We start from the raw sequence: 14,216 nt of genomic DNA, 5'->3' as shown, positions 1-14,216 counted from the left end.
AGCTATTAGTAAGGTAATATATACACATCAAAGGGAAACGTATATATATATATATATATATATATATATATATATATATATATATATATATATATATATATATACACATACATAAATACATACATACATATACTTATTTAAGAGTGATAAGGCTTCAACAGTTTAATGATTTTTATGTCTATCCCGATGCATTACTACCGCCACTACTACTACTAATACTATTAATACTACTACTACTGCTACTACTAATACTATCACTACTACTAACTTCCCCATTAGGAATACGTACGTGTCGATGTTTTTATTTGGTGTAACTGACTGTGGCTGTACCCGTCTCAAGTCTCTGTTCTGAAATTATTACTGCTGGTGGGTTTAGACTTGAATAGCGGTACTTACTCTTACCTTTAGTGCTTGTTGAAGTCACATACGATACAAGAGTAATTATTCAAATGACATCATAAATAGGTTACAGTCTGAGTATCAAATCAGTGCCAACTATTTGTATAACTAAATATCCAATGTACATATACTTAAAGCACAGAGTGAGTAATGGCCGGGTGGAAACAGTTGTGCTGACTTTTCTGTGAGCTCAGCTTCGAAACATCCTGGTAAGTTTCTTCACAATTGCGTTTTTGTTCTTTTAACTGTTTTTAAATGTTTGCTAAATCTTTACGTATTAAGTTTGTCCTTCGTAGTTTTGTGTAAAACGACTCCGTTCTTCTTTTCTCTGTTGGAGCGAGTTCATGCAAAGGTAGCTAGATATATGTTGCAAGAATTCAAATCCTTCCAAAGAACGCTCATTTTAAGAAAATTGTGTGTTTAAATTACGATGTTATTGATTCTGAGAATGGATTGCGTTTCTAAGCATTCACTCATCCTGTAACTCAAACTGGATAAACCACCTAGTAGATTAACTAAATTAAGACGAAATGAATTAAGATTCAAAATATAGGCTTTCAAAATTGAAGAATTCCATGATAGTAAACTTCTAGTACCTATATGCTTGTATGTATATATGTACGCATATATATATATATATATATATATATATATATATATATATATATATATATATATATATATATATATATATATATATATATAAGGATAGTCATTAGTTGATACGCATTCAGCATGACGAAACAAATGTTTGTTTAACTGTCCGTCTATGTCCTTGGTCGAACAATAACCTTTAACTGACTGATCAAGCGTACAAAATATTTGATATAGATTTTGTATCACAATATTAGGCGCATGCAGAGACGGAGTACGCGGGGCCTAGGGCCGACCATTACAGCGCGGGGCCAGAGTATCGGTATATCGATTGGTATGTTACTGCAAACGCTGATTATGTCTAGACTAGATCAACTTTCGCGATTTGGCGCACGAATTTAGTTTTTTCATTGTTCATAAAAAAATTCCTGTTTGTGGACAACGGTTTTTTAAATAGAAAAAATAACACGACGAAAATGCCTTTGGCCTAATAAACTAATTAGTGGCTTTGAGGAAATGGCTGCATCTGTCTGCATCTGTGCTGCCACCTGTTAATTGCGTTACGAAGTTGACCAAGTTGACCTCGACCGATCCGGTGGCTTAGTGGTTAGAGCGTACGTCTCGGATGCGGGAGGTCATGGGTTCGATCCCCGGCCGTGTCATACCAAGGACTTACACAAATGGTACTAACAGCTACCTCGCTTGGCGCTCAGCGTTAAGAGGTTAGTGTTAGGACTGCTCGGCCTGGTCTCAGGATAATGTGACTGGGTGGGACATCATGCTACATGTCTGCGGCATGATGTCCCAGTGCTAGACATCACTATAAACTGCCACACTACAAACGTCGTAGCAATATGACTGAAAATTGTTAAAGCTACGTTAAAAAATCCAAATCACACTAAGCTGACTTCGCAACTTTGCGTGCATTACGTGCGGCCTGTATCAGCGTTTCCATTTTACCGGAGAATATAGCTTGACAAACTCATAAGGACGACCTTAGGCCTGAAGCGCGGGGCCCCCTCAAGAGCGGGACCTGGGGCGGTCGCCCCACTTGCCACTCCCAAATGCCGTTCATGGGCACATGTATACATTTTGGCTCGATGCTAAAAGTCAAATCGGTTGTTGTCGTAATGTCGTTATCCACGGTGATGTACTTCATGAATCAATATTCTGCATCCATCGTTAACGACAACGCTGAATTAAATTTTCACCCTAAAGTATAATATTCAGAGAGAGAGAGAGAGAGAGAGAGAGAGAGAGAGAGTTGTCAGTACAGATCTATATTCAAAATTGTCTAAAATTAAATATAAAGGAGAATTATCTTTGAAATGAGATGCATAACTGAATTAGTTTATAGAAAATACAAAGCGCTGAAGGGATTACATGAGCGCGTGATCATGTCATGGCTTTATAATTTCATGCGCTTTCCACCCACCAAATTATTTCACGGTTATCCGTAGCTAGTGCACTATCAAATATTCGTGATTGAAATTAATATCACGTAACAAGCTTGAAATAGGCGTTTGTTATCGCAACATGCACAATCTTGAAACATAAATCAAGCCATTTAAAACGTTAATGGAGTGGTTCATATTTATATAAGGAAGCGGTTCTCGGAAGAAGATGACATTGAGGAAAATTTTAGACGCTTTCGTTTGACTTGGACTTTTTCTGCGTCACATTGACTGTTTAAGATTCGAGAATCATGTAGGAAACACCTCACTGTTGGCTTTATTAGTTGTCTTTATCGAATCGAGTACTCCCAAAATGAATTATGCTTGTGTTGTTTTTTCAAATCTCAATGTACTGCAAACGCTCTAAAATAAACGTGTGCTTCCTATCAGGTAACGAAATCATAATATTTACAATATTTATAAAGTACTCTAATTTCCCGAACTTTTCTCCCACCTCCTCCCCACTCACCTCACTCGTACCTATCACCCGAACTATATTTTTGTACGCACATATAGGTCACTGTATTTAATACGCAAAACAAATCCATTTAAATGACCACCGGGCATGAGTGTCATCTACCAATCGTCTATAACATGAAAGAGATTCCAGTGGACCGCCAACCAGTCCGATCGCCGGCTAGGAGTAAATCGTTTTATCTAGTTTAAGATAATTATTTACTTAGTAGGACAAGCAGAATTAATTGGTCTATACACATTTAACACAATAACTTTGACATTGTCATCTAAATTTCATCAAATTATCACAATGTCCTTATGCCTCTTGCGATATTACCAAGATAAAAAAGTCTTTGGTTTTGAGGGATTGTATTTGCAAATGAGTAGGCGGAACATTTTCCTTTGTTTGTTCGAGAGATCGCTTTAAATATAAAAAAGTACCCAATGAGAAATTAATATGGAATAAGCATGTCATAAAAGCACGTTTTACAGAGGAATGAAAAAATTAACAAGGTTTATTAACTTATCGAACATTATAATTGTGATTTCTATATACAGGTAAATGTTTCCAACCTTCATGAGTTTTCACGTCCTACTAGCTATGTTTGCGTATTTCTTACACTTACATACTTGTTCCACTCTTTTAAAACAAAATTAAGTTTTATTATGTAGTCCTAGATTGTACATTATAAAACGCTAGAGTGTGCGATTTATTTTCGGACCAATTTTACTTTTGAAGCTCTTTGGGATTGGCTGATACTGGAAACTCATTTTTAAACTCAAGCTCCGCGTTTTATGTTCTAACCGGTTTCATTAAAATTGTACGATTGATTCCTCAAACTGAGATTTTACACTATATTTTTTATATTGCTTCAAATAATATCAATAGTTTTGCTAGAGGGAGAGACAGTAGAAAGGCTACATTATCACATTTAAGTTTTTAAAGTTTAACGTTATTGAGCCTTGTAGTCATGAGGAAAAAAAGTTGGGAGAAATTCCTCAAAGTTAAGGAAATCCTATTTTTGTTCATCTGAGATAATACAACCTTCCTTTAAAGAAAATTCAAGATTTTATGTTTGCATTTTAATACTTAATGACTGCTTAATGCCTGTGAATTAAATTCATTGATACCAACCAAGTTATAAAAAAAGAAATTATCCGACATTCTCAATTTGAGGAAGAAATATTTATCTCTACTGGTCAATCTGATGCATACACACCTGGATATCATAAAAACGCTAAGCTTGAGTTACCGTTTTCACTCTCAACCAATAAAATCCTTTTTATATGATATATCGGTCCTGGTCATTCGCAACAGAGGGCGTTTCAAAACAAACCCCCTTTTCACCAGGCTGACACAAAATATCACGCTTAGCAGTGTTTTGGTGGTATAAACTAAAGCTGAATGGTGCTAGGACCAAACGAAACATGCCTGAAAAATAGTTATAATTATTCAAAGACCACGTGACTGTAATGAAGAGCAAGGTCATTTCGTGCAAGGTACAGCCTAGTTTCAAACATAAAACCTAAGCTGTCTCTAGCGATAATAACGAACCAAACGAATTGAGAGAGTGCCTGTCGGGTACTATGGGGTAAATAAGCCATTTCCGATTTTCGCATTCGACTGAAAGGAAAGACATTTATATTGCATCGACCCAGATGATAAACATTAAATTTAAGTCGATCAGTGATATATCGGTCCTGGTCATTCGCAACAGAGTGCGTACCCGTCGTCTGTCGAAATCATTACAGCCGCGCCATCTCTGTTAAATCCCGAAAATCGGAAATACGTATTTGTTAAGTACAAAATTCATTAATGTGTATGTAATTCGTTCGATATTAGTGATACTGCTGATCTGAAATAAATGAAAAATATCTTGAACCTAAAAACATATCGTAGTAGGAGAAAGGAATGAGTTATACTAACGATGAGCGAGCTGAAGCTAGTTTTCATCCCTTTATATATTTCCCCGCTTTCGTTGTTACATGATTTGAAAGGATGGACGAATCTACTTTACGCTGAAAGGGTTAGGCGTTTGCTTCATTGCATAGCGTCTGGGCAAGCCACTAGGAAAATACATTAGAAATGTTTTCCGATTTCGACATTCGATTACGCTATCTCGAGGCAGCCCCCAAAAGTAAATAAAATGCATGATACTTTGATATATGTAATCGAGTTATACATTACCTGAAATCGAAACGTGAATTTCTCGTAGCTGAACGAGCCATACGGTGGTGCAAACATTAACGTTTGAAGAAGGTTCAGTGTGTATTCTCCAGGCTCGAATAAGCGATCTCACTTCCACTTTATTGCTTTTTGGGCAACAGCTTGCCAGAAAGAGAGTGTCGCTCTAAGCAGAATACTGATTGGATCACTGCGTAATTAATATTTCACGATTATTACAACCAGTTTATCATATTATGGACGACAATACATTTTACAACTCTCTCTCTCTCTCTCTCTCTCTCTCTCTCTCTCTCCACCCAGATACACACACAAACACATACACATACTATCTAAAGCATCAAATGTCTATGCATGATAACTCCTATTCCCTTCAACGAGTTATACCGAGGCGTTTTTCTTCTTCTCCGGTCAATATCATAAATCAGAATTTATTTTGCTGGCTAATATCGTATGGCTTCTTTATTGGTCGGCAATACACTTTTGATGTTGCCCACCCCACTAAGCATACATTATTCACTTTCTCTACCTTTTTGCGTAGGATGTCATGAAATAATAATCTGTATTTAACGTGTCTTATATATAAAAATTATTCAATTTATTCCACATAATTTTACCTGAAGTGCTTTTATATGATATTGAACGAGAACCAAAAGGTCACTTCTCTTGGGATCAAACGTAAAACTGTAACTGGAAATAAATACTGTGGATTAAAATGATAAAATGTATATACCTGCCTGGTGTCTGATAATACACTCAAGACACTACAATGATAACATATTGAGTATTGACCATATAATGCGATTTATATTTCTCACCCATGCAACAGAGAAAATCTACCTGTTTTCCTAATCTTACTTATCCTATCTCATCCTGGTTATCTCTGACCTCTCTTCCCAGTCATGGTGTCCACGCGCTAGGAGCTAATTTTGAAAAAGAAACCTTTGATGTCTTCTGCTGTGCCGGACGGAAAGTTTATAAAATCCAACTTCAACAACAACATATACATAAGAAACAAATTCAATCATAAAGCAAGTTCAGGTATCTCCAATTTTGGTAACGCTATACACATTTTGACACACACACACACACACACACACACACACAGATAGAGCTCCAGGCACACAGGCATTACACATCTCTCGCCACATAAATCCAAACTCTCGCAAGTGCTACTGCAAAACCGGCAAAACCAGAAAAAACAGAAATGTGTTATATCAAACTGGTTTCTTTTTAGTCGAACACCCTCAAATTCCTAAGTTGAATCAAATATAAAAATGCAATTGCAAACTCCTGTACTTACCAACCAGAGTGGTTCATTCATCAGTCCGCATGCTATTCTACAAAACGATTTCGATGAGGCATATCATTGCACTAGTGATAGCAACACACTTACAAAATTTCCAGGACAGAAAATATACATTTCCAAATCAGTTATGATTAGACATTTCCTGATGTCACTACACACTAAGCAATAAAAGTAATTGATTAATACTGAGTTTTGAATCTGACAACTAAATTGCAAGGGTGCTGGGTTATTTTAATTTAGTTGGAAACAATTGGGTGAGAAATATAATTAAGGGCGGTGTTTGTACCAAAACAATGAAATCCCAGTCGTGGGGCAACATTATTTATCTCCCCACTCGGCACGGCCTCGTGGGAAGACACACAATATAACCCCGTGACCGGGATTGTGTTGTCTCGGTCCAAACAACAAAATAGATTATATTACTCCTATCTAATTAGAGCATGGTCAGGTTGAAATCGCATGTAACAAAATATCTCATTTGTGGTGTTAGGCGCTTGTACTTGAAATGCTATTTGTGATGTCGTAGGGTCGAAGGTGTTGAAATTGTAAATCATTAGTTGTCACGATGTTCAGGAATTCCCACTGTTACGACTGTATAGTCTTAAAATAAGTAACAGAAATAAGCAAAACTAAAACATTTTATAAAACTTAACACATTGGTTAATTCTCTTAGTTATGAAATGAAAATATAAGAAGAACGTACAGTATTATGAATCAAATCTAAAATAATCCTGAACACCACAAATTCAAAAGAATGACGTGTTCAGAATGAATTCCAGGTCCTAAATGTGATGAAGAACCAATATCCTTGAACATGTTGAAGTGCCAATATTCTTGAATGTATCCCAACGACAAAGTCTTTGAATGACTTCATAAAAATCCAAAACGCGTGCTTTAGTCCAGATAGTCATATGCACACTATGTAATTCAGTAAATAATTTAAAAAAAATGATCCTTCTAAAATTAAATCGAACAAAATATTAAATACATCTGCAAACTGATATTTGAAAAAGATCAATATTATAAGTATGAATACAAATAACCCTTTAAATCTCTCTTTATATACAACTCAAAGACTGTTTTACAACTATATGTCTTAAAACATCCTAGTGACGTATTATTTCACAATATCTGAATTATATCGAAATAAACTTAACCTTACCTTCGTCGCAATATTCAACTATCCAGCCAGAAACTTGTAAACAGGTTCATTATTAAGGCTGATTTTAAATCTAGTAAAATCCTATTTATGGTTCTATATAAAAAAGAATCTACAGTCATGGTTCAAAAGTCAAACACAAAATACAGATATACTTAATCCTACATTGATCATGTATTCATCTTCTTATACCAAGGAAGAGATAGAGCAATTCATAGAATTAAAATATGTTTCAAATTATTTATTTTGAACAAATTTAATTTTCTCATTGCAGAAGACAATTAGATATTAATTACGTTTCCTGCTTTGTGACATTCCCGTCAATAAAAAGGAAAAAAAACTACAAAGGCAACACGTGGCAAACAAGAACAATGTTTTGCTACACCTCACACAACCGAGAAGGAAATAACTAATAAAAGAAAACTTCATTCAAAATGTCACGCAATCCTGGCTCGGATAACAGGTACTCTAACCCCATCTCGAGGTCGACCCAAGAGCGGAAGTACGTGCTCAAGAATATCAATTCTAGACAACGTGCCCGGATCCAGCGTTCAACTGGAAGCCGTGTTGTACACAAGCGTTCGAACATTAGCAATCTGGATCGCAGGACTTCAAGAGTTTCTCCGAGAAAATATGACATAGATAGAGTAGAAGTTTCATCGGGGATGACAAATAAATCCAGAAAACAATCACAAAGGAAAAATAATAAAACGATGGAATCGAATAAAGAAAATCCTCATGCATCTGTTCATGAGAAACTATATAATGGAGAAGTAAAACAAATGAGGCCATCACAGATTAGGTACACAAATGACATAATATTCGCCCATTTTCAGGACGGAACTCCATTGTTCGCTACATTCAAGGATATATTGTTTGGACGTGTGCAGATAAAATACGGTGGCGTTCCTCCGATTGAAGTAATGAAGAACAATAATTTATACTGGGTAGTCAATGGCAACCGTAGACTCTATATCTTGAAGAACCTTGAAAAATGCGGTGCTATCACTCTGATGCCAGTATTAGAAAGACGATTCGATACCGTAGAGATAGATAAACATTTTAGCACAAGAAATATGGGCCGAAGTGTAGCTGTATTGAATGATATTCACATTGAAAAGAAGATGGAGGAACAGGTGAAGTATTGGCGAGACTGGACGGAAAAGAAAGAAAAAGAAGCAAAGGAAGCAAAATCACAGAAGAAAAGGAAAGGTATTTACTTTGTCATACATATTTAGCTTTTTGTTTATTGACTTATTTCAGGAAAGGTCCTATTTCTCAATCCAATTGAACGCGGTAAAGAGGCACGCATTCTTCGAAGTAAAACCCTTCTCTAACTATATTTTGGCTAGGAAATATAAACGTTAGTTGGAAAGGTCAATGAATACGATCATAGCTTGAAATCTTATGTTTTTATAACCATTTTGGCACTTGCGATAAGTTTATTCTATAAAATGTCTTCATTGTCAGACCGAACAAAGAGGTTGCAGATTTTTTCATGGGAAAAATATAGATGACAATCAAAATGTATATATCTGTTTCTCGTGGCTGTTTACTCAAGGGTTCCAATGTGGATTTGGTTTTCTCAATTTTTTGTAATCTAATGTATGAAAACTATTTTTGATTCTGTAAATATATGATGAAAAGCAATGTACGTGAATAATATGTACGGAAGAAAACATGTTTACTCCTTCGTGAAATAAATACGAACATGATTGTGCAACAGATGACGAATTTAATTTAGGTCATCACAATATTTTGCAACTTTTGGCAATATTTTCCCATGTACTGCCATCAGTATATGCTTCTCGAATTGCAAACGGGTTCGAATACACATCACATATACAAAACGAGAACTGCTATATTAATAATAAATTCTTAACAGTTTTAATTGATTTGTCTACTTTGGTGCTTTATAACACAACGGTGAAAATAATAATGAATAAAAAAGTACGTCATTTATCGTTTTGAAATCTATGGTTGCCTTCTTTGCTTACATCTGACATAGTAGGTGTATCATGAAAACGTAGCAAGTGATTCGGAAGACCTCTGTAGATTTCTATTTTTCTATCAGAGTCCGAGGAAGATCTTTGTAAAGGAGTTGAAGACAAAACACAGCTTTAAACTGTGCGTAAATCCGGTAAAAGCCTTTTCCTGTTCTATTGCATATTTTATGTTTTGTTTTTAAATTGTTAGTTTTTGTCTTGTATCCGTAGTGTGTATAATGGTGTGTAATGGTCGGACCTATTTCTCAATGGACTTTCGTTCTGTTTGGATGCCATGGTTATAAATAAGTGTCTTGTTTTTGTGCTCGTAATTCAGATGGTATAGTAGAATCTGTAAGTCGATGGAATACCATTTTATAGCTCACAGGTTCAAAGGTGAATGTATGGACTTCTATCCATCATGCGTCTTCCGATTGTTCGATGGTGCGTCAACAATTGTAAACAACTTTGAGGCTTCATTTATAATCAGGTTACAGCCAGTTTAGGCATGAAAGCTTGTGTATTCATGACCTCGGGTGAGGTCGATTGCGAGTGACATCCACCCCTTCTAATGCAGTCCGATTGAATCTGGTTAATTGACCTTGAGTGCACTGAAAAGCCTGTTTTCTGTTCAGATGATCATATTTGTCATTTGAGCTAATATGATTAATATTCCGGATGAGTTCGATTATGAGCGACACCTACTCGAATTAATGAGGTGATACTGAATCCGATATTATTTTGTGACAGATGCTACTACTATGTAAAAAAAGTACTTAAAGTTCAAAATTATTTGCCCTGAAAAATGCAAACATGCTATTAATATCATCAAAATCTTTAAAAAAATAGCTTGGGAGTTTCCGTACATCTCTTGCTGACGGAAACTACCGAAGAACCGGTTCAGTGAAAACAGCACGGTGATAAGTAGCACACAGTGCGGCGGTAAGCCGCTATAAAGGTAATGCCGCGCACCTGTAGGAAAGAAGATAAATGTCACCGACTTTAATAGTCAAAGTGGTAAGTACATACTCCAAGTTTTCCTGCCCCACCCCTTCCCTGAAGTTTCAACAACTGTGAGAAATAGCAGTCAACTCCCCAGGTAAGATTTATTCGGTTCAATTGGGCCTTAGTCTTGTTTTCTTGCACTGTTAATTCGGTGAAGGGATTGAATTTATTGGTTGGCGGGCGTTGTTTAACGATATGTTTTTTTAATTTTTATATTGATTGTCATCTTAACTGTTGTGGAATTGTAGAAAAGTCGTTTCTAAAGAATTTTTATCTATTAATTTAACTTCTTCAGTTTATATCGTAGCACAGCCTTGTGTCTGTAGTTTGAAGGCTTGATTGAAATTATATATATTTTGGCATATTTTTAGACATGAAACCCGATCTCCTTAAAATGTTGCATGTGTTTAGAATCATGTAAAAATTAAGTAGCAGTTAGTACCCGATTTCACACTATACAGTGAAACACTACTATTGTCGGCAGGTGTCTGTAATACAAGGGTGAAATGCATAAGTTAATAGGTTTATAAATTTTATCCATAACATTCAAATGCACCGGACATCTAACATTGACTTGAATGTAAATGCATTAATGGACATATTTGGTAAATTTGCATGCAAAGTTTAGAATATATAATGACAGTGAATATCCTTAATGAGTTTTGTGCAGGCAATTACGGTCTATTCTACGAAGCTCGACTGCGGGAACAACGGGAATTAGAAGATAAAACCCGCTCTTTCTCCTCCCCAACCCCACAGTAGAATGCGCAAAAATAAAGGGTCATTTTTGCCACCTTTGCTTTTGTTAACTTTGTAAAAATAACCTCTACATTTTTGGTACAATAGACCGTATGATTAAACGTATACATGGTGGTTTTTAAAGTTCTTCTTGCGAAGTTGTATTACAGTTCTTCTTGCGAAGTTGTATTAATACAAATATCCAATTACATTGTTTACTTCATAAAAATACGACAGGCTCATTAATTTTCAAGCATTTAATACGTACAAGTATTGTATGATTCTCTTACTTGTTACATAAGTGCGCAGACGAATATATTGTAGGTTTATTATAGTCCATTTAATTTATTGCAAATGAACCACTCATGAAAATATAAAGCATTTGTGTAGTTTTATGAGACAGGAAACCATGCAACTCAATAGTCTGATTTCATTTCCACAGTCCTCAGTGTGTATTCCTCACTTTCACGTAAGACATCTGGCGATTCCTATTTACCGTCTTTTATGCCTGAAATGTGGTATAGTTGTGCGTTGCTTTCACAGGTTTACCAATGAAAGAAAATAACAGTGATTGGTTCTTATGCACGGTCGGTCATTCTGTTTTAACGACGCAGATAGTGTCGGTTCTTTTGCGACCAATGCTTGAAAACCTAAATTTATTCAATGACTTGTGTACAGCATATCTCGGCAGGTTCACCTTATTCTGAAAAACAAATTAAGGAAAATTCAGTTTGTACCTTATCGCAGTAGATATAATGAAACATTAAAAATGTAAGAATGTTCACTCATGGAGGTTAAAAACCCCTCATAATTTTCACCCATGTAAGATTCAAGAGTTTTGGAATTGTTTTCATGTTTTATAATTTTTGGATACGTTTAATATAATGATTTTTGTTTCTGTAAATAAAGAGTAATACCATAAATTATGTACGTAGCAGAAAAAGGAGGGCCCATTGGTTTTTCTTTAATTAAGCAGGAACAATGGTACTTTCTTTGCAATATTTGGCATACGAATATCAAGGGAGGGAACCGGAATACTACTGCACAAAGCTTTTCAGAAGTTACCTTTCTTGAACAGTGGTGTAGAATCGTAAGAAGTAAAAGTGAGAAGAAACAACAAAAAAAAAAACGGGAACGAAACAGCCCCTTACACACACACACACACACACACACACACACTTATTGTCAAAAATAATGTGTGATCATTTAAATGCAAGAAATATAATACATTGCACTAATTAATGTTTGCTTATTAGTCTATATACTAAAATGTTATATCAGGGAGGCTAGAGACTTGATTCAAACCTGACTTTTGCGAAACGATCATTCTGCATCAAAAATACTACACAATGATGGAAGTGACTTGAACGAAATTAATGAATTGTCAATAACATTTTAATTTAAGCACGTATCCATGCAGGGCCATTACATGAACGTGGGCGCCTAATTATTTGATTATGCTATTATCAATAGTAACTTCTGAGATTTTTCCTCTTTCTGTTTAATATAGACTGAATTTGAAAAGAAAATTGAGCACACGTTATCTTGCTTAGACTGTAATCTTCTTTCAGATCCTGGAAAGAGTGGGTGTTGTGTGATACTTTGACCTGAAAACCTGGACGATAAAGAAGACCCGTACAATTATTGAATGGAATTTCTTTGATAATAATATGTTTTATAATATCATATTGCAGTTAGGTAAATATCTGACAGGACCTTATGTCATATCCTCTCCCAGCTGTGATGGATGAGCACGTAGAGCGACGTCATTTGATTACAAAGTATTATGCATATTTTATCAATTTAATTATGATATGTATACAAACGAGATAGATATTTAATCTAAGACAATATTTACATTTGTTTCACAGGTAGAAATTCTCGCGCATATCGTATTAAAAAATATTCAATGGTTATGATGATGAATTAAAAATATATGAAAGTTTATTTGTACAAGCTCCATATTTAACATTTTTTCAGTGATATCGAAAGAGAAGCTAAGAACCGATCGGACTATATTTTTAGAGCTTTAAATCAACTACCTGAAGTAGTCAGTTTTCATTTCTCTACATTTTTTCTCTCTTTCTGCATTTCCTCTCGTGATTTAGTTGCCTTAGGATAGCTTAAACTGCTTGCGTATGATCTATATTAAAGTATTGGTCTTGTTTCATAATTTGCATGCGAAATGATGGCATTTCTTGCACGATTCTGATAGGTATAAATTATATGCACCATAAATTCTATAACCTTCGAACATAAATTTGTAACATGATACTTGGTTTGAAGTTACATTCATAGGTTTAGTATTTCTACAAAATCATCCAAAGTACAAATGAAACGGTACCAAATGCTATATAAAACTAAATAAATGCTGAAGTGATTATTAATAAAACTCAACAGGATATATGCCTTAAAAATAACATGGCATTTAAAGTGTTGGTATAAAGCAAATTGATATACAAATAATATTGGTATATCAAACTGTGATCCGCCCATGGCGCAATAATACACATATCTAAACATTCTTTCAACTGCAGGCCTAGAGAACAATAATAAATTTCTACTCATTCATTAATCACAAATGACTTATGAAATAACGATAAAAAGTATTAATAGTCCCTGGTTTCTAAAAGAAATTAAAAAGGTACACAATTTCATCAGAATCCTTTTTTCCATTCACCTCTCCCCTCGTGCGTAAGTGACGAAAAAAAAAAAGCAAAAATCTTTAGTGAGAGAGAAAAACATATGGCGCTGGACGAAAACATTAAAACTGAACATGTACGAAGTAACCTAAACTAATATGGTTGCCGTAACGGTATGTTGACGCTTTCCTTGGAATCTGTCTACAGTGCTCATAATATGAATGAGACATAGTTGCAATTGCCAGACAACACTAGGCCTGATAAAAAATGTGTAAGTCACGAGCTTACGA

General features: G+C 35.1%; 1 protein-coding gene across 2 annotated transcripts; it reads left to right on the top strand.

Moving 5' to 3' along the window:
* Positions 1–500: 500 nt before the first annotated feature.
* On the top strand, positions 501–13,941 carry LOC149799740 (uncharacterized). 2 transcript variants are annotated; one of them, XM_089959117.1, is made up of 4 exons: positions 501–608; positions 7,831–8,768; positions 9,631–9,696; positions 12,856–13,941. In XM_089959117.1, the coding sequence occupies exons 2-3, from the start codon at positions 7,991–7,993 to the stop codon at positions 9,678–9,680; spliced, it is 828 nt and encodes a 275-aa protein (XP_089815243.1). In that variant the 5' UTR covers positions 501–608; positions 7,831–7,990; the 3' UTR covers positions 9,681–9,696; positions 12,856–13,941. The 2 variants fall into 2 exon arrangements, with proteins under 2 accessions (XP_089815243.1, XP_089815244.1); XM_089959118.1 differs by lacking the exon at positions 9,631–9,696.
* The last annotated feature ends 275 nt before the right edge of the window (positions 13,942–14,216 follow it).

Source organism: Sinohyriopsis cumingii, chromosome 5, assembly GCF_028554795.1.
Source record: "Sinohyriopsis cumingii isolate HCF-2022 chromosome 5, ASM2855479v2, whole genome shotgun sequence".
NCBI lineage: Eukaryota > Metazoa > Mollusca > Bivalvia > Unionida > Unionidae > Sinohyriopsis > Sinohyriopsis cumingii.
This window is presented reverse-complemented; position numbering and strand designations above follow the sequence as displayed.

Bases quoted from the DNA above. Each gene is read 5' to 3' on its own strand.
- LOC149799740 (XM_089959117.1), top strand. From the start codon at position 7,991: ATGTCACGCAATCCTGGCTCGGATAACAGGTACTCTAACCCCATCTCG. The intron at 8,769-9,630 runs GTATTTACTTTG...TTTTTCTATCAG, and splicing joins ATCACAGAAGAAAAGGAAAG to AGTCCGAGGAAGATCTTTGT.